At 43.5% G+C, this 24,184-nt stretch overlaps 2 protein-coding genes across 2 annotated transcripts in view; both read right to left on the bottom strand.

The window, feature by feature from the left end:
• KCMF1 (potassium channel modulatory factor 1) overlaps window positions 1–4,831 on the bottom strand; it is a 43,346-nt gene extending 38,515 nt beyond the window's left edge. The window contains exon 1 of the mRNA XM_080986929.1: window positions 4,139–4,831. Within this exon, the coding sequence (XP_080843055.1) occupies window positions 4,139–4,154 (16 nt within the window). The 5' untranslated portion in view covers window positions 4,155–4,831. The remainder of the gene's footprint in view (window positions 1–4,138) is intronic.
• Window positions 4,832–10,985: 6,154 nt separating this feature from the next.
• On the bottom strand, window positions 10,986–23,588 carry FNTA (farnesyltransferase, CAAX box, subunit alpha). The gene is made up of 9 exons (XM_080986934.1): window positions 23,415–23,588; window positions 22,215–22,300; window positions 20,381–20,495; window positions 19,638–19,742; window positions 17,907–18,033; window positions 17,553–17,701; window positions 16,833–16,895; window positions 13,963–14,134; window positions 10,986–11,729 (listed from the first exon to the last, which is right to left on the bottom strand). The coding sequence occupies exons 1-9, from the start codon at window positions 23,546–23,548 to the stop codon at window positions 11,598–11,600; spliced, it is 1,083 nt and encodes a 360-aa protein (XP_080843060.1). The 5' UTR covers window positions 23,549–23,588; the 3' UTR covers window positions 10,986–11,597.
• Between the last annotated feature and the right edge of the window lie 596 nt (window positions 23,589–24,184).

Below are 24,184 nucleotides of genomic sequence, written 5' to 3'. Positions count from 1 at the left end.
TGGGGTAGTTCAGAACTATCATAAAACAGAGGAGAATTTGCCTTTCAGATATATACTTTCCCCCAACAAATGTTCCCACAAACCTACAGCCAGGATCAAGATTGCTCAGCTGCCATAACCCAAAGAGGGAGCAACAAAAAATATGGTCTGAGCACTGAAAATATATCAAACACAACTGTTCAGCAAGCAGTTTCACTGAAAGCCAATAACTAGTTGCAGAATCAAAGCTTTCCTTTACTAAGCTACCAGCAGGGATCTGCGCAGCCACACTACATAAACTGTCAGCATGCTCTAGTAGGCACTGAGGCCACATCCAATATCAGATCAGCTACAAGTTAAGTAGGCTGACTTCCTGGAACTCCAGCTTTGGTTCCCAAGTCTTTGCCACCAGTTAATATACCCCAACCTACTCCTGAACTACAGGACCCTGGTAACCCAAGGCTTCTCAGATCATTAACACATAGTTCTCTCAAACAGCTGTCTGATGCACAAAAACTTTCTACTGTATTTCCATAGCTAAGACTCAAACTGCGTGTCCAGATAACTACTTGTGAGAAAATCAACATTACTCACTGAAACAGGAGTTACTCAGGTAATTTCACAGCTGATGTAGATTTATTAGTGGACAAAAAGGTCAGGGAACTCAGAAGGTGCCAAAACAAGCATTGTAGCCATGTTTGCATCATATTTTAGTGTCCTCTCTTATGGACTGGCCACAACAAAAACAACAACCAAAATACTAACACAGCAAACACTAAAACAAGATGCAGCTAAGAATAATATCCATAATTTGCAAAAACAACACTCCAGATTATCACACTTCTTTCAGATTTTTTTAGAGTGTCTGAGTTTGGGTTGATCCACATTAATAAAAAAAAAATATTATCTCTCTTCATCATTGAAATCTCATTGCAGGAACTAAAACTGACTTTAAGGCTGCAGCCCTATGAACATTGAACTGGGGCTTCCAAGTAAAAATGCACAGGATCAGGCTGTAAAATGGCAGAAGTTCACAAATTACAAGGACATGTGCACATGCACCAAGTTGATTGTGTGGCTGCAGAATCTCCAAGATCCCACACTTAAGCAAATATGTACTTTGAAATCAGCTATTATTACAGTCATTTATAGTAGAAAGCTCTCACACTTTGAAGAGCTGGCATCTACAGGATACATATAAACCTCAGACGTACTTGGCATCTCTCCGTTATAATTTTAATTAGCACAGCTACAATGGAGCTTTATTCCACTACTATACTTGAAGCCTGCACAAAACTGGATTGCAGCCCTTGTAAGAACCATTCAGCCTCAAAAGGACAACAGTAAAATAACTTACTATTCACTAATTTAAAAGCAACAGCTCTGCTGGATCAGACCAAGGATTCATCTGGTCCAGCAGTCTGTCCCCAACAGTATTCAGTCAGAGGCTTGCAGGAAGCCAACAAGCAGAGCACAAAGGGAACAACACTCCCATATCATTTGGCCCCTAGCAAATGGTATTCAGTGGCTTACTGTCTATGAACAGGGAGGTTCCATGATAGGCATACCTCTCCATGAATTCATCAAATCCCCTGGTAAAGTTATTTAAGCTGTGTTCATTGACACATCTGGCAGCAAATTCCATTAGCTAATGGAATTTCAACTGTCAAAAGGCACTAACCAATAGTAAATATGGAAGACTGAACTTTACATAACACTGAAAAACTATCTTCCATCTTTTACTGTTGGGTTCGTCGTGCCCTTTGATAGCTGGAATTTGCTAATGGAATTAGCTAATGGAGTTCCAACTATCAAAAAGACACCAACCATTAGTAAAAAATGGAAGATTATTTTTCACGTAATCGAAGTTAACACTTTCAGCAACATTTAACATTTAAATACAAAAGTTTTTTGTTGTCATGGATTACTTATTCCTCAGTATCATTAATATATACGTATCTGCCTCCATGACAATGTTCCATATCCATTGGCTGTTAAATTCGTGCTTGCTTGTTTAAAAGTTTTACTACGTATAACTTCTGCATGTCATCTTATTGCTAATTAACATCACCAGAAAAATTATATCAAAGCAAAATATGGTCCATTAGTCACACATAATTCTTCCTATTACCCACAAAGCTTTTCAAATTTTCAGTTCCTCTCACTGTTGATTATTGATCATCCATTTACTTCCACATCAACAAAAAAAGAATTTCAAGAGCAAAGTGAACTATTGTCCGTGCTGTCTTCTATGGTGCTGCAAAATGTGAGTAAACAAAAGGAGGAAGGCAGCATACAATTATATCCAAGAAAGAAAGTTTCAAGTTAGCTGTGGCTAACGTGTGGCCCTCCAGAATTTGGTGAACTACCATTCCCATAAGCGCCACCAGAACTGTAAATGATCAAGGAAGATGGAGGTCTGTAGAGCAACATCAGGAGGACCACACATTAGCCACTTATTTTTTAAAGTGTCATATTGTAAATAGCTATTGTGAATTTATCAGCCCATATGGACGTATGTGACACAAAGACGCTTGAATGTATATATACTTGAGTGTGGTGCATTGGATAGGGTCAAATTAGGACCTGTGAGACCAGAGTTCAAATTCCCACTTGGCTATGAAGTTCACTGGCTGACCTTGGGCCAGCCACAGTCTCTCAGACTAGCCTACCTCACAGGGCTATTGGGGGGATTAAATGAAGATGGGGAGAACCACACTGAACAACTTGGAGAAAAAGGCAGAATGTAAATGTGGTCAATAATAAATAATTCTTACTTGCCCTAGACTAGGGGAGACCTATCAGATTAGATAGAATTGCAATTTACTAGTTTCTCAACAGCTACTCAGATTACAATCAACTTTACAGCAAAAAAGTATGAAAATGTATATTCAACCACCTTAGAATATCATCCAAGCCCTTATCTACATCAACAATCGGGCCCTATATATTCACTCTCCCTTAGGGAACCTTTTCAACTTTACATTATTTTCCGCTCTTCATGGCTACCACCCTTCACAAGCCTTTCTCTGCCATCCAAAATAAGAATTCCCTGAAGCATATGCTGCAAGTCACACCAACTCTGAAGTGTTCCCCAATTTCAACTTCCTCTTCAAAACTCACTTCCTCACATGTCCACACTTCACTTCGGCACAACTCTGTGTGCACATTTCTCTTACCAGATTAACACATATACAAAGTGCCCTCTGTGCACTTTTCAGGCTTCTGGTACCCATACATTACCCTCCTCGCCAGGCATATATCTCCACTGGTACTGCTGCCTGTTTTTCTCCACCATTTAATCATCGTCCACCCCACCCATAACTTTGATGAGCATGCATCCATTTTCCTTTGGCAATACAGTGCCAAACTACATTTGTCCTCCCTCTGCGTTGCCCCCACTTCTTTCCCAACATCCTCTCCTTGCGCATAGCCACCCCTACCTGCCATTCTCCCTTCCTAGACACCGAAATGTAGCTTCCCTCTCCGGCTTCAGTCCCAAACGCTCACTTGCCGTTAGCCCTGAAGCCTTATGTACGCCATTCCCACGTGCCCCACAACAACCCCCAACTCTGTCCGGCAATGCAAGCCTGACCCTAAAACCCACCCTTCCTATTCTCCCCCCAACCCCGCCAAGCCATGGGCTTCCCTGCCCCTGCCAGCTGGGCCTGGCTCGCTCACATCCACTCTTCCCCTCCGTATCAAATCACGCCCGCCATAAAGGCGCAGATCGTCCCGGGAAACGGGGCAGCATTCATTCGCCCCATAACTACTATATTCCCCCCCTTAGGGCGGGGCCAAAGCCAGGCCAGGCTCTGAGGCGCCCACAACCGCCTGGGCCTCGTTTTTTTTTTAGGCCGCAGTTCAGGCCACCTCCTGGTCCGGGACGAAAAGGGAGCCGTAACGGACACAGGCCCCATGACAATGCAAAGCGGCTCCGGCCCGCCCTTCTCCCGCCACTGCCGGCTGCGGCTGCTACCCGAGGCCCGGCTCCGCTGCCGACTTACGAACTACCGCCACCCCTCCTAGTGCAGCGTCGGCGGCGCCATGATGATCCACCTCTCGCTCTCTCCTTGGCTCCCTTTCCTTCTCCCCATCCCCCGCCCGGTGTCGCCCAGGCCCGGCCAGCAGCAGCAGCAGCGGCCCCGCACTCACTCACCTTCATGTCGGGACATCCTAGTTCAGAGGAGAAGGCGGCGGCAGCGGCCCGGCCCGGCCCAGCCCAGGCCCGTCCCGGGCTCCAGTTCCCTTCCCCCCCCCCCACTTCCCTCCCCACCCACCCACCCACCCCCGGTCTTGGCTGTCCGGCACCGGCTCCGCAGCCTGGGCCCGGGCGAGGCTCGAGGCTGGGCCTAGCCTCTCCCAAGTCACCCCCTCCGTGTGCAGGAGGCGGCTCGCTTCGGCGCGGGCGGGCGGAGGGAGGCGAATCGACTCCGGCGGCGGCGGCGGCGCTCGTAGTAGTAGTGATGGTGAGGCCTCTCCGGGATGGTGGCGGCGGCGGCTGCAGTTCCTCCCTCCCCGCCTTCCCGGGAGGCAGCAAGCAGGCGGGCGGGCGGGTGCCGCCGCCGTGACACGGTGACTCTGTAAGCTCGCTCAGGGCCCCGCCAGCTCCTAGCGCCGCCCTCCCGCCCGACGACGACAGCAGCGGCGGCGGGTCTCGTCGGTCTCCCTGGTCTATTCCCCTCCCCACGTCGTCCGTCGTCGTCGTCGTCGTCGTCCTACCACCACGCTCGGCGGTAACAGCGCCGCCGCCGCCGCTGCCTCTTCCTCCTCCTCCTCCTAGCCCGGCCTGCCCAGCCTACCTCCCCTTCTCTCTGTCTCTCCTCCCGCCCGCCGAGAGGAAGAGGAAATAACACAGCGGGCCAGAGAGGGAGGAAAGAGCCGGCCGGGCGGCTGAGGGGAGGAGGGTCTCGCCTTCCCCTCACGCACCTCAGCCCCGCTTTCGGCTCTCAGTCCTTTTCCCTCACAAAACCGCCTTCTTTTCCCTCACAAAACGCGCTTTCCCCCTCTGGGCGGCTACAACAACCGTTCGTTTGAAGAATAAAATGAAATAGAGAAGCTGGGCTTCAGCCTCGGAAGACCAGGCCCCACAGCCCTCCCCACAGATGTACAGCTTGGGAGATGTGCAGAAATTTGGGGGTTGGGGGTCGGGGAGGAATTCCTACATCGCTTATGGATTTGGTTTTTTTACTAAGACTCCGGTCCAAACTCCAAGCGCTGGTTTCTTCCCCGCCCTTGCAGCTTTGGGGGTCCCAGCAGCACACACTGGGCTACCACGTTAATTCACATGTCAGGAAGGCATCGTTTGAAGACAGTAGGGTTTGTTTCCGAGTAAACTCGGGAGGCTCGGCTTGGAATCAGAGAATGGTTGGAAGGGGACCCTGAGGGTCATCTAGTTCAACCCCCCTGCAATGCAGGGATGTCAGCTAAATTAGGCGTGGCCGATGGCCATCTAACCTCTGCTTAAAAACCTCCAAGGAAAGAGAGTCTTGCCACCTCTTTTGGGAGTCTGTTCCGCTATTGAACAGCTCTTCCTGTCAGAAAGCTCTTGCTGGTGTTTAGTAGGAATCTCTTTTTTTCTGGTAGCTTGAATCCATTGGTTCATGTCCTAGCCTCCAGAGCACGAGAAAAAAAGCATGCACCATCTTCCATGTGACAAGTCCTTGAGATATTTGAAAATTGCTATCAAATCTCCTCTCAGTCCTCTTATCCAGGCTAAACATACCAAACTCCCTCAACCTTTCCTCAGTAAGGCTTGGTTTCCAGACCCTTGATCATCTTGGTCACCCTCATCTGCACAAGGTCCATCTTGTCAATATCCTTCTTAAATTGTGGTGTCCAGAACTGGACAAAGTAATCCTAGTCTCGTCTGACCAAGGAAGAATAGATTATTGCTATGACTTCCTTTGATCTGGACTCTATACTTCTTGATAATGCAGCCTAAAACAGCATTAGCTTGTTTTGCTGCTGCATCACACTGTGGATTCATGCAAAGCTTGTGGTCTACTAAGATCCCTAGATCCTTTTCACATATGTACTACTGGCAATCCAGGTGTCTCTCATCTTATATTTGTGCAGTTGGTTCTTCCTGCCTAAGTGCAGAACCTCTCCAATCTGTTAAGGTCACATTGAATCCCAATTCTGTCTTCTGTGACGTTGGCTACTCCTTCCTGTTTGCTAATTTCCCCTCTCACACTGTTACTCTTGATCAGTTTTCTGCCCTGGCCGTGGGCAGTTGTGTGGGTTTTTTAAACCAAAGAGCACCCCTCCCACCCAAAAAAACCCATATATATTTATGTCTCGAAATCCACTAGAATTTCAAACTCAGAGTCGGAGACATGTTTACACTTGCAAATCCTTCTCTTAATCCATTTTCTTGTTTACAGATAAAAGTAGTGTAGTGGGTCCTCACATATATATTCACACTGTGGAAGAGTGAAGCAGCTAGAGGGTTGGACTAGGACCTGGGAGACAAGGGTTCAAGCTGGCATAAAGCTCTGTAGATGATCTTGGGACAGTCATAGGCTCAACCTAACCTACCTCACAGGTTCGTTATGAGGATAAAATGGGGCAGAGGAGAAGTCTGTATGCCACCGTGCATTCTTTGGGGGACATGGAATATAAATGTAATATTAAATAAAATAAACACTTTTGGTATGATCTCAAAGTGTCTGTAACAGCATGCGTGATTTTGAGCCTTTATTCCATAGAGGGATCATAGTCAGCAGTTAATCAAGCATTTCACTTCAACTAATTTATGTAGATTCCAACTTGCTGGCTCACCCTGTTCATCACCCTCATCTTCTTTTGTTCATAATTTTATCAGCTCCTCTAACACTTCATTAGTCAATGTTACTCTTTGTCCCTCAATTAATTCTTCAATTTCTTCCTCAAGGGTATCAGTGAAGCCATCACCGATCCCTTGCCTGGCCATCTGAACAATTCCACTTCATTGTCAATAGTAGGGAAATCCTTAAAATCATTCACACGTTCTTTCCTTAAGTTTCGCCAACATGCATTGACTTATTCAGGCTTGATTGCATCCATAGCCTGCTTAATATATGTGATGCAATTGGTAATGTTAAAGGCCTTCCAACACTCAATCGCATTAAGACTGGGATCAGCATCCCTAGCATTATGGACCCATGAGGATGTAAGCCTATGTAAGTTGCCTTGAAACAGCAAATAAAACCTTGCTCATCAGGTTGGATGATGGAGGTGATATGGGGGGGGGGGGAGAGAAAGACAACTTCAACATTACTACATGATACCTCAGTTTAAGAACAGTCCTGTTTACGAACAATTCGGTTTACGAACTCTGCAAAACTGGAAGTAGTGTCCCGGTTTGCGAACTTTACTTCGGTCTAAGAACAGAATCCGAACTGTAAGGACCCTGGTGGCAGAAGGCCTCATTAGGGAAAGCGTGCCTCAGTTTAAGAACGGTTTTGGTTTAAGAACAGACTTCCGGAACGGATTAAGTTCATAAACCGAGGTACCACTGTATGTGCAAAGTGCAGTGACCAGGAGCATTGTCTACAAACAGCAACACTTGGTCAAGTTCTTTCTCCGCAAGGTACCACTTAATCTCCAGGACAAAGTAGTTGTGGAACCAACGCAGATCGACATGCCATCTCTCAGTAAGTCCAGCACAACAAGTTTTTCCTCCAGCTTTGAAACATTGCTGGCTCTTCAGCTGCACACCAGTACAGATAGGTGGCTTGCGTTTCGGGGCAATGTTGCACTGTTCTTTAATCACTAACCATGCTCAGTGAGGGGACCACACTTACTCTGAGGCTGTTTGATGAGTGGAAGGGCAAGTGGGATTTCCTGTGCTTTTTTTCCTGATGGCTCACCCCTTTTTTTCTGGCTGAGCATGCATGGTTGAATTTGCATGAGGTGAACACGTGTAATATGTGGTTGTGTTGCATTATCGTTTGTGACCATTTGCAATAAATTGGGACCTCAGAAAATGTATTGGAAGTGCAAGTAAATCCAGAAGAACAGGATTCGCACCATTTATTAATTTTGTTCTGGTCCAAGTCTGACCAACTGCAAGATGCTGACTTCTCAAACAACTGCCAATATAGCAGCAAAAAAGCTGTGGAGAAGCCTGTGGCAGAATTTTCTGTCAGGCCATTTTCTGGGATGGGTTTTGAAGTGTTGGCCCCCTCACTCAATTCTCAAAATGGTCCTCCATAATAACAGCTTTGTGACAAAAGGCAAGTTTAATCAAAGTAGTATGTTGAATTTCTTTAATTGCCAGTGTACATTTGTGGGGGGAATTGAAATCATTACAATGGTGCAAACTTTGCTGTGCTCTTGCTGCTATATTATTTGAAAGATCAACACTACAAAGGGAGAAGGATAAGATATAGCTATGGTATAAAGCCAAAACCAGGATATGAGAAATCCACAATTCACATCTTACTCCAGCCATGAACTACTGAGACAATGTATATGAAGCACTTCAAATTCTAAAGTCCTATATAAATGCTATGTACAGTTGTACCTTGGTTTTCGAACAGCTTAGTTCTCGAACGTTTTGGCTCAGCAAACCCGGAAGTGAGTGTTCCAGTTTGCGAACTATTTTTGGAAGCCGAGCTTTGGTTTTCAAACATTTTGGAAGTCGAACGGACTTCTGGAACGGATTCCGTTCGACTTCCAAGGTACGACTGTATTGATATTTTTGCCATAGCAATCTCCATTTTTGTATTGCCCCGTTTTTTTATTTGCCATTGTTTATTACAAAATAATGTATGTGAGCCCTATAGAACACAAACTATTAAGGTAATATCAATTCTACATAAACAAAGATTTTATGTAAGATTAATATGGGGGGGAGGCAACAATGATACAGTACTTCTGTTTTAATAGCGCACATCAACCGCTGAAAATAAATAGGTAGTTGTTGTTTTTTTAAAAAAACAAGCTTATATATTGACACATGACGGAGGCGTATTTAGGCTCCCTTGGGCGCTTGGCAAGGAGATGTTAGCCACCCAACGAGGCAAAGCAGTTCACGGAGTGCTTGGATGGGCGGGCAGGCTCCTAGGCACTCCAAACCAGAGTAAGAGGCACCATTTTTGCAACCCCCTGGGCCTGCACCTTTGGTAGGGGCCAACCTAACCAATCCCTAGGTATAGCTTTGCACACGAGGGCACCCACCACCTTCCATCCCCCCCATCCTACTTGGAGGCTGCTGGTGTCACTGTGTGTCTGTGACTGCCCATGTCACGAACGTCTTGGCAGGCCCTTCAAGGGCTGAGGCACAAGGTATATTTTGATTTATTTATAAATAATTCCAATAGGCTAAATTTCCATATTTTTAGCGCCATGCTTTGATTCTCATTGTCCCTGATTACCCCAAACTTTTCATCAACCTCATTCATTTTTCTTCACACCTCTGAAGACCTATTGCCCATTTCCCGTATCCTTTCCAATGCCTATCTCTTTTTTTAGTGGGGTGGCTGTGTGTTAGTGTCTTGCAATAAAAACCAAAGAAAGACTTATGGTGTCTTAGAGCTAACAAATTTATTATAGCAGTGCATAAACTTTTGTGGACTACTGTATTATGCATACTGTATGCATGCACACAAAAGCTCATACCAATAACAAACTTAGTTGGTCTCTAAGGTGCTACTGGAAGGATTTTTTTTTATTTTGTTTCAGCCACAATAAGAGTTAGTCATTAAGATGCCACAGTACTTGTTGTTGTTGTTGTTCCTTTCCTGCATTTCACTGCCTACTCTTTCCCTCCAGTGATTTTCTACCCAGTTTCCCCTAACCAAATTGTGACACTCTTCTCTCAGGACATTTTTTGATCTGGTCCTCTTGGAAGCAACAAAAAAAGTGGCCATCTTTGCTAGTGACAGCCTGGCCTCAAAGAAAGAATATAGGAAAGCGGCTAGCCATTTTTACGAAGGGCAGCTTTATGGCTCCGTTGCCATGGCTATTTGGGAAGACAAAATATATGAGTACTGTATTAGAAGCTGAAAGTACTCTCAAATTCCACATGCTGGAGTGAAACATTCTTATGCCCCATGGTTTCATTAACTTAAGTGGCAAGATGCTTCCGTTAGGATGTTTGGAAGGTAGATTGCACAGAAATATCCAGCTCTAGGATATTATTAAGATTAAATGGAGGGGAAGCCCCATGCTCACTCGAGATAGTCCCAGCAAAAGAAAATGTTGATTTTGCCCCAGAAAGAGAATCACGGTTTGCGAACTCATATTGTGTTTGAGGTGCAATAATCCAGAATTGTTCTTGGTTTAGCTTCTGTGATCCTCAGATGAACAGTGGTATATAAATGTAAGAAATAATAATAGCTTCATACAATGAAAATAACTATATTGTCTGTGATGAATAGAAGCACTCTAGAAGGGAAAGGAATACTAATACTTAGTTTTTTTATCATTCTTTAGTGTCACGTCATGATGTTTAGAACTCTGCAAATTAAATCAGTAATATCATTCCATATTACAAATGGAATATTGAGGCTAAAAGATATTGCCTTGCCTAAGGCATTTTTTTAAAAAATTGTGACCTGATTATTGAAGAGAACAAACAAGCTTTGTAAACAATGGCTCAGGTCTTTACCGAGTACAGTTAAACCTGGGTTGTCGAACGTAATCCATTCTGGAAGCCCGTTCGGCTTCCGAAATGTTAGACAACCAAGGAGCGGCTTCCGATTGGTTGCTAGAGCTTCCTGCACTCAAGCGGAAGCTGCGTCAGATGTTCGGCTTCCGAAAAACGTTCAAAGGTTTTCAGCGTTTGGGAGCTGAAACGTTCAAAAATGGAGCCATTCAGGAGCTGAGGTTTGACTGTACTGTCCTATATAGAATGGGTTTGTTGCAAGGCTGGCTGCCGAGGTGGCAAGATCAGGCATTTTCCCTGCACTGCAAAACTAGCAGTGAGTTCACAACAGCATCGCCATTCCCACTTTGTATGGGACACCATTTCTTTCTTTCTTTTTAAAGAAAATCCAAATCTCAAAACACACATCAAGTCCTTGTACAAGTTCTATATCTTTTAATACAAATTATTGATGGCATTAGTTGGATACAATGAAAACACACGTCAGTGTTGCATAGCTGCTCAGATATACAACTTCATTCCTTTCAAGTAACTGAAATTAAGTTACTCCATAAATCCACTGTAAACGAGGACTCTGCAATCCAACTCAAATACTTTCAGAATCTTACATGCACTTGCTTTATGAGAACAGGGGCCACTCTGTGGAGGCCAAGACTGGGAACCAATTTAGGGCATTAAAATCACTAGTACAGCATTATTCACATAAAATGAAGAAAACAATTCCTTTATTTGGTACAATTCAAGTAATTGCTAAGTGTTTTTTAAAATGCACAGTGCTTTGGACCACCCCCACAGTTAATCTGTACAGCAGCAGTAACCAGGGGTCAGTATGTTATGGAGAGTGCCTTACACTCCTGGTGAGATTAGAAGCAATACCTCTGTAGTAATGTAGAGTTGCAACATATTTTGGGAAGGGGTGGAGAACATCACTCTGTTTAATTGCCTGCCTAGCTATCTCCACTCTTAAAGTTCTTGTAGTTCACCCAGAGCCGAAAGTCATATTCTTTCCTGCTTTAACATGGAGTTACTGCGGATCATCGTAAGTTGGCACATTCTGCTCCTCACTTGGGCTGTGTTTGCTCTTAAGGGACCGTCCAATGTATCTCCAGTATTCCTTCCGGATTATGTCTTTTTCTTTAGCCAGGATTTCACATAGCTACAGAAAGGAGAATTACAAGTTTGAACAGTTTGCATGGTTTATACCCGCCATTTTGTTTATTATATAGCACCCCAAAGGCTCATGGTGTTTTGCCAATATAAGCAGAAAGGCAGTTCCCTGCTCTGGAAACCTGCAACAGACCAGAAGACAACACTGGATAGTGGAACTGGAAGAACTCTGCTGGGTTAGCAGGTGCATGGATCTGAAGCCACATTCTGCCAAGTCAAACTATGGGTTTAATCTTGCCCAGCGTGTCACAACCTGGTAACCCTCCAGATGTTTTGGACTCCAACTCCCATCAGCCCCTGCCAGAACTATTTTCTATTTTTCAGCAGTGGAATCCTAACCTAACCAAGATTTATTGAGACTAATTCTACAGGGATTGTTTTTAAGCCAATGATTTTATTTATAAAAGTTTCTATAATATTTTTTGACCCAAAAAGGATGGAATCCTCTGCTGTTGTTTTCCTGGGGAATACTCATCAGTGCCCTTAGAAAGCCTGAAAGTTATGTGTGGTATTCACCAGTGATATTTATTTTGAAATATTCTAGAGAGACAAGTAATTGAATTCACTATTGATTCTCCAGTAGTAAATACCCAACAATCTTCCAATTTCCAACCCACTCCACGCTAACTGATTTAGAATTCTTTTCTAGCAGAAATAAATAAATCTTAAGGTACAGCAAAGAACAGAAATTTAGCCGAAGTGATGAAATGACAGTCAGCAGGGCAACACAAAGGAAACATATTTAGGGTATCTTTACACCTTAAAATATAACACTGACCAGGGTGCAAACTTACTCCCAACGAGAAAAACAAATTGTTTTATGGGGTAGATTGTATGTGGGCATTCATTTTGCTTAGAAAGAAAATAGTTAACAGTAATTCATGTTCCTTTGGGAACATCACACACAGAGTACCAGTGACAACATCCTGAAATGGCAAATCAATTGTTATTTCCAAAAGAAAGGAGAAGGCTTAGTATATGCAGCAAGATATTACATTTATATATACCTCATCCCATCTCTTGTAGATTGAAGCGGGTCAGTTCACTATTTTGTCACCTAATTCTGAATACAACCTTTAGCATTTTCCCCAAGCCCCATACACACCAGCAATGAAGTGGAATATTGTACAACTGGAGTATTCATTTACATTACTGTATTCCCCTACCAGTTTCAGTTTTCCTAACCTTCTGTTGCTTCCCTTTTCTCTATTTCTAAAGTGTAAGCACCACTGGGTATGGATCTGTCCTTTCACTGTTTATACAAATATGGTAATAATAGTATAATAATTAAAAGGCATCTTTTGGAGTGCAAAGGAAGTTGGTAGAGGGCTTTATCAGCATGTAAAAAAAGACTTTCCTTTTCTCAAAGCAAAATACTCTATCCAGATAATCTGGCAGCTCAGCCTGGCTTTTAAGATTTGGCAAAGCAAATGAAATACACAAAGTTCTCTCTCTCCCCTACATGGCAGGATAAAATACAAGCCTAATTCTCTTAATGGACAGTAAAATACAGCTTTCCAACCCTTCCAGTCTAGTTTTTTTGTCAACCGAAGACTGCATTTCTCAATGTACCACAGGTTATAACCAAGCCTTTTTAAAAAAAACCCCACGGTTCTTTCTAACCAAAATAATAATAATAAATAGTGCTGAATCTAGACAGAAAGGCAAATCCTGTCCCTCATGTGTTGACTGGTAGCAGCTGGCTGAAAGCCCTTAACAATAAGTCAGAAGTTCTGAGCGCATATTTTAGGGATGAAATGGGAGTCAGCTGCTGTACAGAACAGCATATATGGAAAGAGGCAAAATGGTTACATAAAAAGTGAAACCCCTTTAATTTTTACATTTCCTTTGTAGCTGGCATTAAATAGCAATCTGATAATCAGCACGCATAAAAGTAATTGTGACAGCAGTTATACAGCATATTAATACTGCATCTTAAACAAGTATTTTCCTCAGAATTATAACTTCCAGACTGCAGTGCATGGCAGAAAAGTGGTCTGTGCCATTTCTGTCCAATTTTCAATTCTGCAAAAATGGATAACATTCTGCAATTATGTCAATTTAAAAATCACTATCCTTTCACTAAATTTGACAGACTATTTATCCACAGGTGAGATTAAATTCTACAGAAGACTGAAGAAAAGATTGAGTTCCCCATCTGCTTATTGCAACTAGTCTATTAAAAGGGTAACACAGAGGCTGAACAACTTTTAAAAACTAACCTCTAATGCTTTGCTGAGAGTTTCTTCCTTGTTTTCACACTCGTTTTCCAGCATATCTTCATATATGTCCACCAAAAAGGCAATCAGGTAGGGGGAACTATGACTTGGCTGCAATTCCAGTAGCTGTTCTAAGAGGTTTGGATGTTTCGAAAGGCCACGATCCTGCAGGATCCTGAAATAAAATGCAGCTGTGAATGCCACACTTCATTTGCATGCAGTCACCACACCATTTGCTGTACATTTACCAATCTGACGCTTCCTACAGAACGTGGAAATCTCCTATGGCCTATATAAAATGATAAGCAAACAAGCAACTACAAATAGTGTCAGGTATCATTAACCTACAACCCATCTCAACCAGTATCATGAATCAGTGCCAGGTATTCAGAGGGACGCGGGTGGCGCTGTGGGTTAAACCACAGAGCCTAGGACTTGCCAATCAGAAGGTCGGTGGTTCGAATCCCCGCGACGGGGTGAGCTCCCATTGCTTGGTCCCTGCTCCTGCCAACCTAGTAGTTCGAAAGCACGTCAAAGTGCAAGTAGATAAATAGATACCGCTCCAGCGGGAAGGTAAATGGCGTTTCCGTGTGCTGCTCTGGTTCGCCAGAAGCGGCTTAGTCATGCTGGCCACATGACCCAGAAGCTGTACGCTGGCTCCCTTGGCCAGATGAGATGAGCGCCGCAACCCCAGAGTCAGCCACGACTGGACCTAATGGTCAGGGGTCCCTTTACCTTTATTCAGAGGACAAGCGGCAAGATCCCCCTGCCCCTGAAATATGGCAATGAGCTAAGTGCAAGAGGGAACGTGCACAGCTGATAAAGTCCTGGAAAACGAAACAAGGCCCAGGAAAGCACCTCAACAGACCAAGCAGGATTCGGCAATTTGCTCAGCACTAAAGTCTGCACTATGGCTGGAGAACCTGTGGCTCCACAGACATTGTTGGACCCTACCTTCCATCATCTCAGACCACAGGTTATACAGGCTGGGGTTGGGAGACCTGGAGTCCAACAACATCTGGAACTCCATGGCTTGTGCAATCCGACTGGCATCCTCCCAGATGTCATCTGGGCACCAGGTACAACTTTAATTCAACAAGGCAGAAGGAGAACCTGCTCAGTTGATGCTGACACAAAACCCCACACGTACACTATATAACAGAATATAAGTTTCACCACCCCTCCTCTCCTCCCTCTCTTCTTCCCCAACCTTATACTGTACACAACACTAATGTCTCAAAACAAATCTGTCTCAAAACTGATCTGCAGAAAAGACTTTACAACCTGAAAAAAGAGACATTGCACGTACTTTTGTAAACCAAGAAAATATCTAATAAAAAATATTTTACAAAACAAAACAAGGCTATAGGCTCTTTTGGACCTGTGGTTCCTGGTCTCGTTCTATTTTTTGTAGCCTTAAAAAAAGAAGAAGATTATGTTGATTGCAAACCACTTTGCTCTATGCAATAAAATGGCTTACATCAATATAAATATGTTTATGTAAGCCATTTACATTATGTAAGACACCCACCCACCATGTACAGAATATGCAACAACAACAGTTCTTCACAACTTCTATCCCTGAATAGTAGGGGCAGCTCGAAAAATTACATGATTTTTTTTTTTAAAAAAAACAACAACCCTGAAGACAACCACATCCTCACCAGTATGTGCTTCTTCTACAATGGGACTCTTAAGGCCATGTATCACCTGACATTTTCTTTTCTGATCTTAAACACAAAGTCTCCAGAGCTGGGTAGTGACAGTCTTTTTCTGGTACCCGAAGCTGATCAATATCACTCTGCACATGCAATAGTACCCAAAGCACTTGAAGAACTTCCACCCCTCTATCAAACCTGCATGGAGGACACAGCCCTTCTGCAAGCCATTTTGTGTCTGCACTCCACGCCGTTTTGCAACTCAGTCATCCTCTACTTGTGTTACAGTTTGCTACCCCTACCAAAACTGGGAGCAGAAAATCATTTGGAGTAACTCCTTCTTACAGCCTCTGGAATTACAAAATATCCAGGGCTCCATGTACACCGTGCTAAAAATATGGAAGTTACGCAATCAAAAACAAATGGAAAAAAAGCATAGGTTCTGCATCTTATAACAAGTAGGCAAACTGAATAGATTTACGTTTTCGGTCTTCTTTTGCACAATTTCTTTCTGGGTTTGCTAGTCATGGTGGCAAAGGAATGCACTTGGAGCTCCATTACCAACCGTAGGAAATCGTATTCCACAACTGCATTGGCTGCAATAGGTACCGCCCACGTACTTTCACAAATACCTCTGCAGTGAAAGGCCGGAAACGTATTTTAAAAATGAAAGCAAAAAATTTCAGGAAGCTGAACCCTGGGCCTGCTATTAGTACAGCAAGCCAATGTGGCATAATGGTTAGAGCATGGGTAGGCAAACTAAGGCCCAAAGGCTGGATCCGGCCCAATCGCCTTCTAAATCCGGCCCATCACCGTGTTTTTACATGAGTAGAATGTGTCCTTTTATTTAAAAATGCATCTCTGGGTTATTTGTGGGGCATATAATTCATTTTTATTTTTATTTTCAAAATATAGTCCGCCGTCCACCCCCAAGGTCTGAGGGAGAGTGGACTGGCCCTCTGCTGAAAAAGTTTGCTAACCCCTGGGTTAGAGTGTTGGACTCACTGGGTGAGCTTGGGCCAGTCACCATCTCTTAGCCTAGCCTACATCACATAATTGTTGTGAGGATGAAATGGGGAAGAGGAGAACCATGAACACCACCTTGAGATCATTGGAAGATAAAGGTGGTATAAAAATGTAATAAATAAAATAATAACAAACGCTAGCATATTCTGCACTTCAGAATAGCCAAAGCCGCTAACAAATTTATCTCACCCTTTCAAATAGTTCCAAGCACTTTCATTATGGGGCACCATCTTGATCATTTCTAGGGTAAACCTGAAAAAGAAAAGCAGAGTATTTGATAAAGAAGAGAGGAAATATGGAGTCATATTTTATGCATATCAACGTACTCATTTCCCCCCCAAATAGCAGAGAGTAAACGGCATTCAACATAGAGTAGGCGGTATTCAACACCAGTCCTACTCAGAGTAAACCCACTGGACTAGCAGGCTCATTAATTTCAGTGAGTCTACTCTAAGTATGACTTAGCTGAACACAACTAAAAATGTCTTCTCTCCAATAAACAAATTTCCTACCAAGGAAAAGATGTTCTACAGATTCTTTTTTAAAAAAGAAAATAGTGGGGGATACCTCAAGATAATACTATAGAAATTTTTATTCACAAGGCAAAAATAATCCAAGGGCATGAGTTTTGATGTCCTTAGCTCATCTTTCACCAAGTTGATGCCTTCCAAAGTTTGAGGACTACAACTCTCAAACTCTGCTGTGCTGGTTGGGGCTGATGGGAGTTCTAGTCCCAAACATCAGGAGGCATCAGGTTGGCAGAGGCTACCTTATCTAATGGTAAAACCCAATATACTAAAACAAAAGAAAAACCATGCAAGGATATATAAGCAAGCATCTCTGATGTATCCTTCTGCCTGTGACAAGTGTAAATGGCCACAAATGAAGTTGAGTATTTATTTTACTTACTGGACTTCTCTCTCTAAAACAGCAGGGTCGTTATAACCAGTAGTGTTTGAAATGACAAAGTATCTTTGGTTCCAGACAGAATTGTTTCTGACATCGTCTTTCAGGAGCTGTTCCACATACTCTAGTTCATCATCCCACAGTTTAAATTCCTAAAAGCACAACAATAAAGGAGAAATGCTAGAAGAAGGAAGTAGATTTGGGAAATAGAGGGGGCAAAATCTGCCTTCTACCCACCATAGTGATCGGTGAAGGGATTTCACTCCCAGTGGCATTCCCCAGGGCTCCTTGCAATGTACAAGGTCCCCACCCCAAATCTCAGTGGGCATTTTGCTACTAAGAGCAACATCAAAATACCTGAATGACCCACTGCCTGTGTTGCCATGCATGGTAGTTCTTAGCATCCTGGTTAAGAATGTCTGCTATAAATTCAAGTTCCTGGGATGGATCCTTCAGCCACTCCACCAACACTCGTCTGTGGTGCCTAAAACATGAAGAAATCCTTATTTAAACAAAACTAAAAAAACCCAGCATCCCTTCAGTGCCTGTTTACTGTTTAGTTGTTGTTTTTATTGAAATGCAATCCTGCCAAGAGTGATGGATAATGGGCATTTGCACTCGAAAACAAAAACGTTCAATGGAATGGTAATTGAATGAGTGGCACATCGTCATATTTCGTTGTTTCTGATCTTGTAGTGCGAGACAGCTCATTAAAGGCTGCAATGTTCTATCACACCGCTTGGCAACTCTCCCGCTGAAAGTGCAAGTTGCACCCACTGACGAGCATTGTGTTTTGCGTTTATACGAGGCAGAAAGAAAGCTGTCCTTGCAGCGATTAATCCACTTAGCTTATTCATATGTACAATTTCATCATTTGATGCCACAGCCAGCATGCAAGTGATGTACGTGTCTGAATTTGCCACGTCTTCTGTGCAAAGTATTAATAGCCATTAATCAGATGGGGCACAGAGTCCCACCCACAGATGCAACACCCCAATGCATGCAGTCTTAGCATGGCATCTCAGGAAAACCAACAGACTCTTGCCCACAGCTTTCCTGCTAGCAAAAGGATTTTCAGGCACTTTACAAGAGCCACTTGGCACTGCCCTGCTTTGTCAAGTGCCGGAAGATGCTGCAGCTGCAACAGTGTAAGCTACCAGTTCTACTGCTGGACTAAAGAAGCCTCATTGGGCTTAGGCTGCCCTTCTGGGTTTGAGCTATTGTTGGACCGTTAGCAAATGAGGAAAAAGAAATGCAGGCTGTTGTGTTAAACTGAGCCTGGGGTGGGAAAGGAAACAGACCGAGAACACAGTCAAAAAGCATCTGCCAGCCTGCCATATTCAAACCAAGAACAAATAAAGAGGGACAAAGGCAGCCATGAAAACAGCCATCAGCCTAGTTATCTATGGCGAGCACAAACTGCACAAAGGTGATCAGACAGGGAAGTTTACAAAGGTAATGTTATTTGTTATGCTATGAAGAACTAGTAAGTAGGCTTTTGACCATTTTCATAGACTAGTAATTCTTGATGGACCTAGTAGCTTGGTTTATAAGGACATTTTGTTCACCTTCTCAAAGCATTTATGTGGACGTCAAATTATTGTTGTTTTTCATTCAGAATGTTTATAAAGAATTTTGAATTTATATGACTGTGAGTTTGTGTGCCCCCCCCCCCAAATCTTTTTGGTTTGCTGCAATTGACTTTATAATATATTAACATACCTCATAATATATTAACATACACCACTGTAATTCTTCTCAAGTTATACACAGAAAATGGCCAATGAAATGTTGCTTTGGGTCCCGTCCCCCCCTTCTGTTGCTGTTTGTGCATGTTTGCAAACACTCCTACTTTCTTTTCGTTTTTCTATAAGCATTTACAATACTGGCATTTCTGCAAAACGTATTATGTATGTCGTGTCATCATATAGACAAAACCCTCCTCATCTTAAGCATTCTTGCCATGTACAATGGTCTCCATGTAAGGATTCTGCACTTGTAATTTGGAAAAGACAGGCAAGTCCAAGCAAGTGGGCACTTCCTTTCAAGGGAAATAACTTTCCTTATCAAAAAGGAGCCAGACATTACCAGACTTGATAATTCTTTGGCTGATCTTCAATGATAGCTGTGATATAATTGAGTTCCTCGTGTAGATCTTTGTTCAGGGACTGCAGAAGAACCCTGCGGAAATGCCTGCAGAAGAAAAAATAATCAGACAAGAAAAATATTCTACAGCAAAATGTGAGACCCAAAGAAGAATACTCAGGAGGACCTGCTCCTTCAAGTGGCCTTGGTGCAGCCATTCAGAGATTTAAAAGTGAACACCAGCACTTTTCATTGAGGCCAGCAATCATTGGCTGTTGAAGGACAGATATTGCATGGTTCTCCCCCAGCTTCTTCCAGAAGAGAGTCTAGCCATTACATTTTGGATCACCTGCAGTTTCTGGACTTTTTTTTTTAAAAAAAAGAAGACAGCCAAACTTAGAGCTCATGACAGTAATCCAACCTCAACCTCGAGGTTACAATGCCATGCATTAATGGCAGTCATGTCTCATGGTATACAAGTCTCACATGAGCAATAATTTTCTGCAAGGAAAAAGTCTACTCACTTATTTTGCAACAAGGCCTGGGAAAGTAGCATTTTAGCACAGTTTCACTACTAGTTTCTTGATTAAAATGCATTTTAATCAAGCTATTCAGATAAAAATTACTTAAATATTAGCAATTCTACACAAAAATAAAATAAATTCAGACTCAACTTCTGGTTTTCTTTATGTATATTCAGCAATGCCCAACTAACAATAAATGACAGATTCATCATCACTACATACCACACAGTGTAGTTCGCAGCGTTAAGATCAATGGCATCCCCCGTTAAGTTGAAAGCTCTTTCGCTCCTTTCATCACATTGCAGAACAGCCCGGAAGTAATCATATACATCTTTAACTAGAGAGAGAGAGAGAGAGAGAGAGAGAGAGAGAGAGAGAAAGAGAAATCACTTTATGTCAAATCACTCTCTAGCCTTCCTTCTGGGTCAGAAGAAGCCAAAATACCCATCTAGTCCACAATCCTGTTCTCACAGTGGCCAACCAGATGTTTATGGGAATCCCTCAAGCTGGCTATGAACACAACAACAGTCTTCCCCAGTGACTGGTGTTCAGAGGCATACCAGGGCCATTGCTGGAGGCAGTACACCAGCCATCATGACCATCAATTGTCTTATCCTCCTTGAAGAACAAAGATCTTCTCATCTCTTCCCAAACTTCTACTGGCAAAACCATTCCCATCCCTGATGGCTTAGACCCTGGCCTCCCTAGACTGGCTCCCTATCCAGCATAAACGCCCTGTGGCCTTTAGAGCTCTCCACTGCTTTGCCCCACCCTCTCCCTGCCCTTATTACCTGCCCCGTCCTTGCCTGTGATCTTCCCTTCTCCAACTCTTGGCACCCTAAGCCATTTTCAGTATGATGCAACACCTGTAACAGTGCCAGTTCCGCAGTTCGAAGCAGCCAAGTGGGTCTATATGGGGTAAGGCCATCTTGCAGGTAACCTGGTTCCAAGTTGTTAAGGGCTTTCTACAATAATAGTAACACTTTGAACTTGGCCTGCTGGCAAACCGGCAAGCAGCGCAGGTCTCCCAGCTCAGGTGCTATATGCTGACAGGGTCTTGCTCTGCTGCATTCTACACTAACTGCGGCTTCCAGATCAAGAGCAAGGGATGTGCCACACAGTCCACACAGCTTTCTTCATCAACTCTGCCTGTTCACCCTTATGCCTGGAACTCTTTCTCAGAAAACCAACACAGTTTGAGTCTCTCTCTCTTTGGTCACCTCCCAACCTCTTCCTTTAAATCCTTCTTCAAAATGGCTTTAACCTTTAATTACCATTTTCAGCTGAAGTTAACTTGTTAACGTTTGTCGTTAACTTTGCCTCCCCTCCTCCTGCTTTGTCACTCCCACTGTCGACACTTGGATTGAAGGTTCAGAGGAGGAAGAAACCTGTCCTCTCTTTCTCTATTTTTTTTTACTTATTGTGTTTTATTTACTTAACAAAACTTATATACTGCTTGATTGTAAGAAAACCTCTTAGCAGCTTACAGAAATATTGTTTTAAACCCACCCCCACCCACTGAAGGTACAGTAATCTGGAAAATGCACCTAAAACGTAAATACCCTTTTGGTACGTTTGTGTATCAAACAGAGAAGTACCTAATGTAGCTTGCTTTTTCTTGCTGAAACAGCAGCATTAACAAGCATTAAAGCTACTGATTTATCTGCATCTAGATTATCTACTAAAAACAACAACTCTGACAACTCTTTATTGATGGTATTTTGTTCTGAAGAAACCCAGGGCAATCAAGCATTGAATAAGGTTTAAATGTGTATCCCAGCTTCTCATATACATGAAGCTTTAATGACAGCTTTCTAATATGTGGGTGGGGTTGTAAACAATCTTCAGCTCCACCTAAGTGCTAGTAGCAAGTGAAGTTCTAATCTCACACCCTATTTCATGACCTGAATCATCCTAATTGACTTACTCTGTCGGTTCTACTTCTGAATTCTCATAAAGACAATAGTAATGAAGAATGAATCACCTTTCTATGGCCACACTTCTAGTTAGGTGGGCATACCACTTTTATTTTTTAACTGAAGAACTTGAAACTTACACTTTTCACTATATATGATCTGGACTACTGGATTTGGCCCATCATCTTGAGGTACTGGCTCAACATCAGCCCATTCCTTCCTATCCCTGTAAAAATAATAATAATCATAATTTGACAACCAGGAGGAAAGTATGAAATACTAGGACATATATAGTTCAGAGCTACTGCCTAAAGGTTGGTTCGCACATGTGGGCAGCGCTGCATGATTCCTCAAGGCAATTTCTCCACTGCCCTGCACCCCATCCACAATTTCCCTATTTTCAACCATGTGTTTCATGATATTATAAAAGGAATTCAGAGTGTCTCTCCATCTATGCTAAGTACAGCGATCAGCCCCTCTCCGGAATAAGGAGGCCCAGGAAAGTGGACGAGGCTATTTCCAAACAGACCTGGGCATCCTTCATTTTAAAAACCCAAGCCTTGCTTAGGGGAATGTGTTTCATTCATTTATCTGGACATTTACACCCCGACTTGCTAAAAAAAACCCACCCAAACTCAAAATACACACAAACCTAGCAATAAACCAAACAGCAGGTTTGGGGCTTTGATCTTTCATAAAAGAGGCATCTAGTGATGTATGGAAGTGAGAGCTGGACCATAAAGAAGGCTGATGGCCGAAGAATTGATGCTTTTGAATTATGGTGCTGGAGGAGACTCTTGAGAGTCCCATGGACTGCAAGAAGAACAAACCTATCCATTCTTAAGGAAATCAGCCCTGAGTGCTCACTGGAAGGACAGATCCTGAAGCTGAGACTCCAATACTTTGGCCACCTCATGAGAAGAGAAGACTCCCTGGAAAAGACCCTGATGTTGGGAAAGATGGAGGGCACAAGGAAAAGGGGACGACAGAGGACGAGATGGTTGGACAGTGTTCTCAAAGCTACCAGCATGAGTTTGACCAAACTGCGGGAGGCAGTGGAAGACAGGAGGGCCTGGCGTGCTCTGGTCCAGGGGGTCACGAAGAGTCGGACACAACTAAACAATAACAAAAGAGGCATCCCGAGGTTACAATCCTAAGCACGCTTACCTAGGGGTCGATGCCATTGGACTTCATGGGGCTTACTTATGAGTAGACGTGCAAAGGCCTGCGCTCCAAAACTCTCTCTACCTACACATATATAATTAAGTTTTGGAGCGCAGTCCTTTGCACGTCTACTCATAAGTAAGTATATGTATATAAAACACTACATTCGCACATACCTGTACAGGACGTAGCCGTCGGCGTCTAGGGGCAGCCCGGAGTCCAGCTCGCTGTCCCCAGCGGCCTCGCCTTCCGCCTCCAGGTGAGGAGCGCAGGGCTCGGGGTCTAAGCCGCTTTCCCCGTCCGCCATCATCACAGCTGCCTCCCGCCCACCCCGGAAGAGAGAAAGCTGCGGAGGCTTCCCTATGAGGAACAAGCGCCGCCCCGAGCCATAGAGGCGCAGCTGCTGGGCCTAGAGCGCCTCCACCACGAAAGAGCCGCACGGGAAGGAACGGGAGAGATTCACAGCGCCCTCCTTTCTCTCTCCGCCAACGGGAACAAGGCTTTTGCCATAGAGATAGGAAAGCGGAAGTCGCCGCACCGGAAGTGCAGGAAGAACATGATGCCCAAAGAGCTTTGCGTTCCTTAGTTCCACTTCGGGTACTCCTTCATTTCCATATGCAAGGCATCGTAGGGCTTTTCCTCTTCTGTACCTTTAATATATCTATTAATATATATTGATAAATAGCATACTTAGATCCGTGGTTCCCAATGTGGGGCACATACCCCACAGGGGGGCAATTTGATTTTTTTAAGGGGGGCAATTTGAGAAGGAGTTATTAACAGTTAATGGCCTTTTGGGCTTCTTCCACGTGAATAGGAAATCACTTTTTGAATAATAATAATTATATGTCACGCTGTGAGGGATCAGGATTTTAGAGATGCTTAGGTGGGGCATGGCCAAAAAAAGGTTGAGAACCACTGATTTAGATATACATTATATATACAT

This window comes from Podarcis pityusensis (assembly GCF_964106645.2).
Source record: "Podarcis pityusensis genome assembly, chromosome: 17".
Taxonomy (NCBI): domain Eukaryota; kingdom Metazoa; phylum Chordata; class Lepidosauria; order Squamata; family Lacertidae; genus Podarcis; species Podarcis pityusensis.
This window is presented reverse-complemented; position numbering and strand designations above follow the sequence as displayed.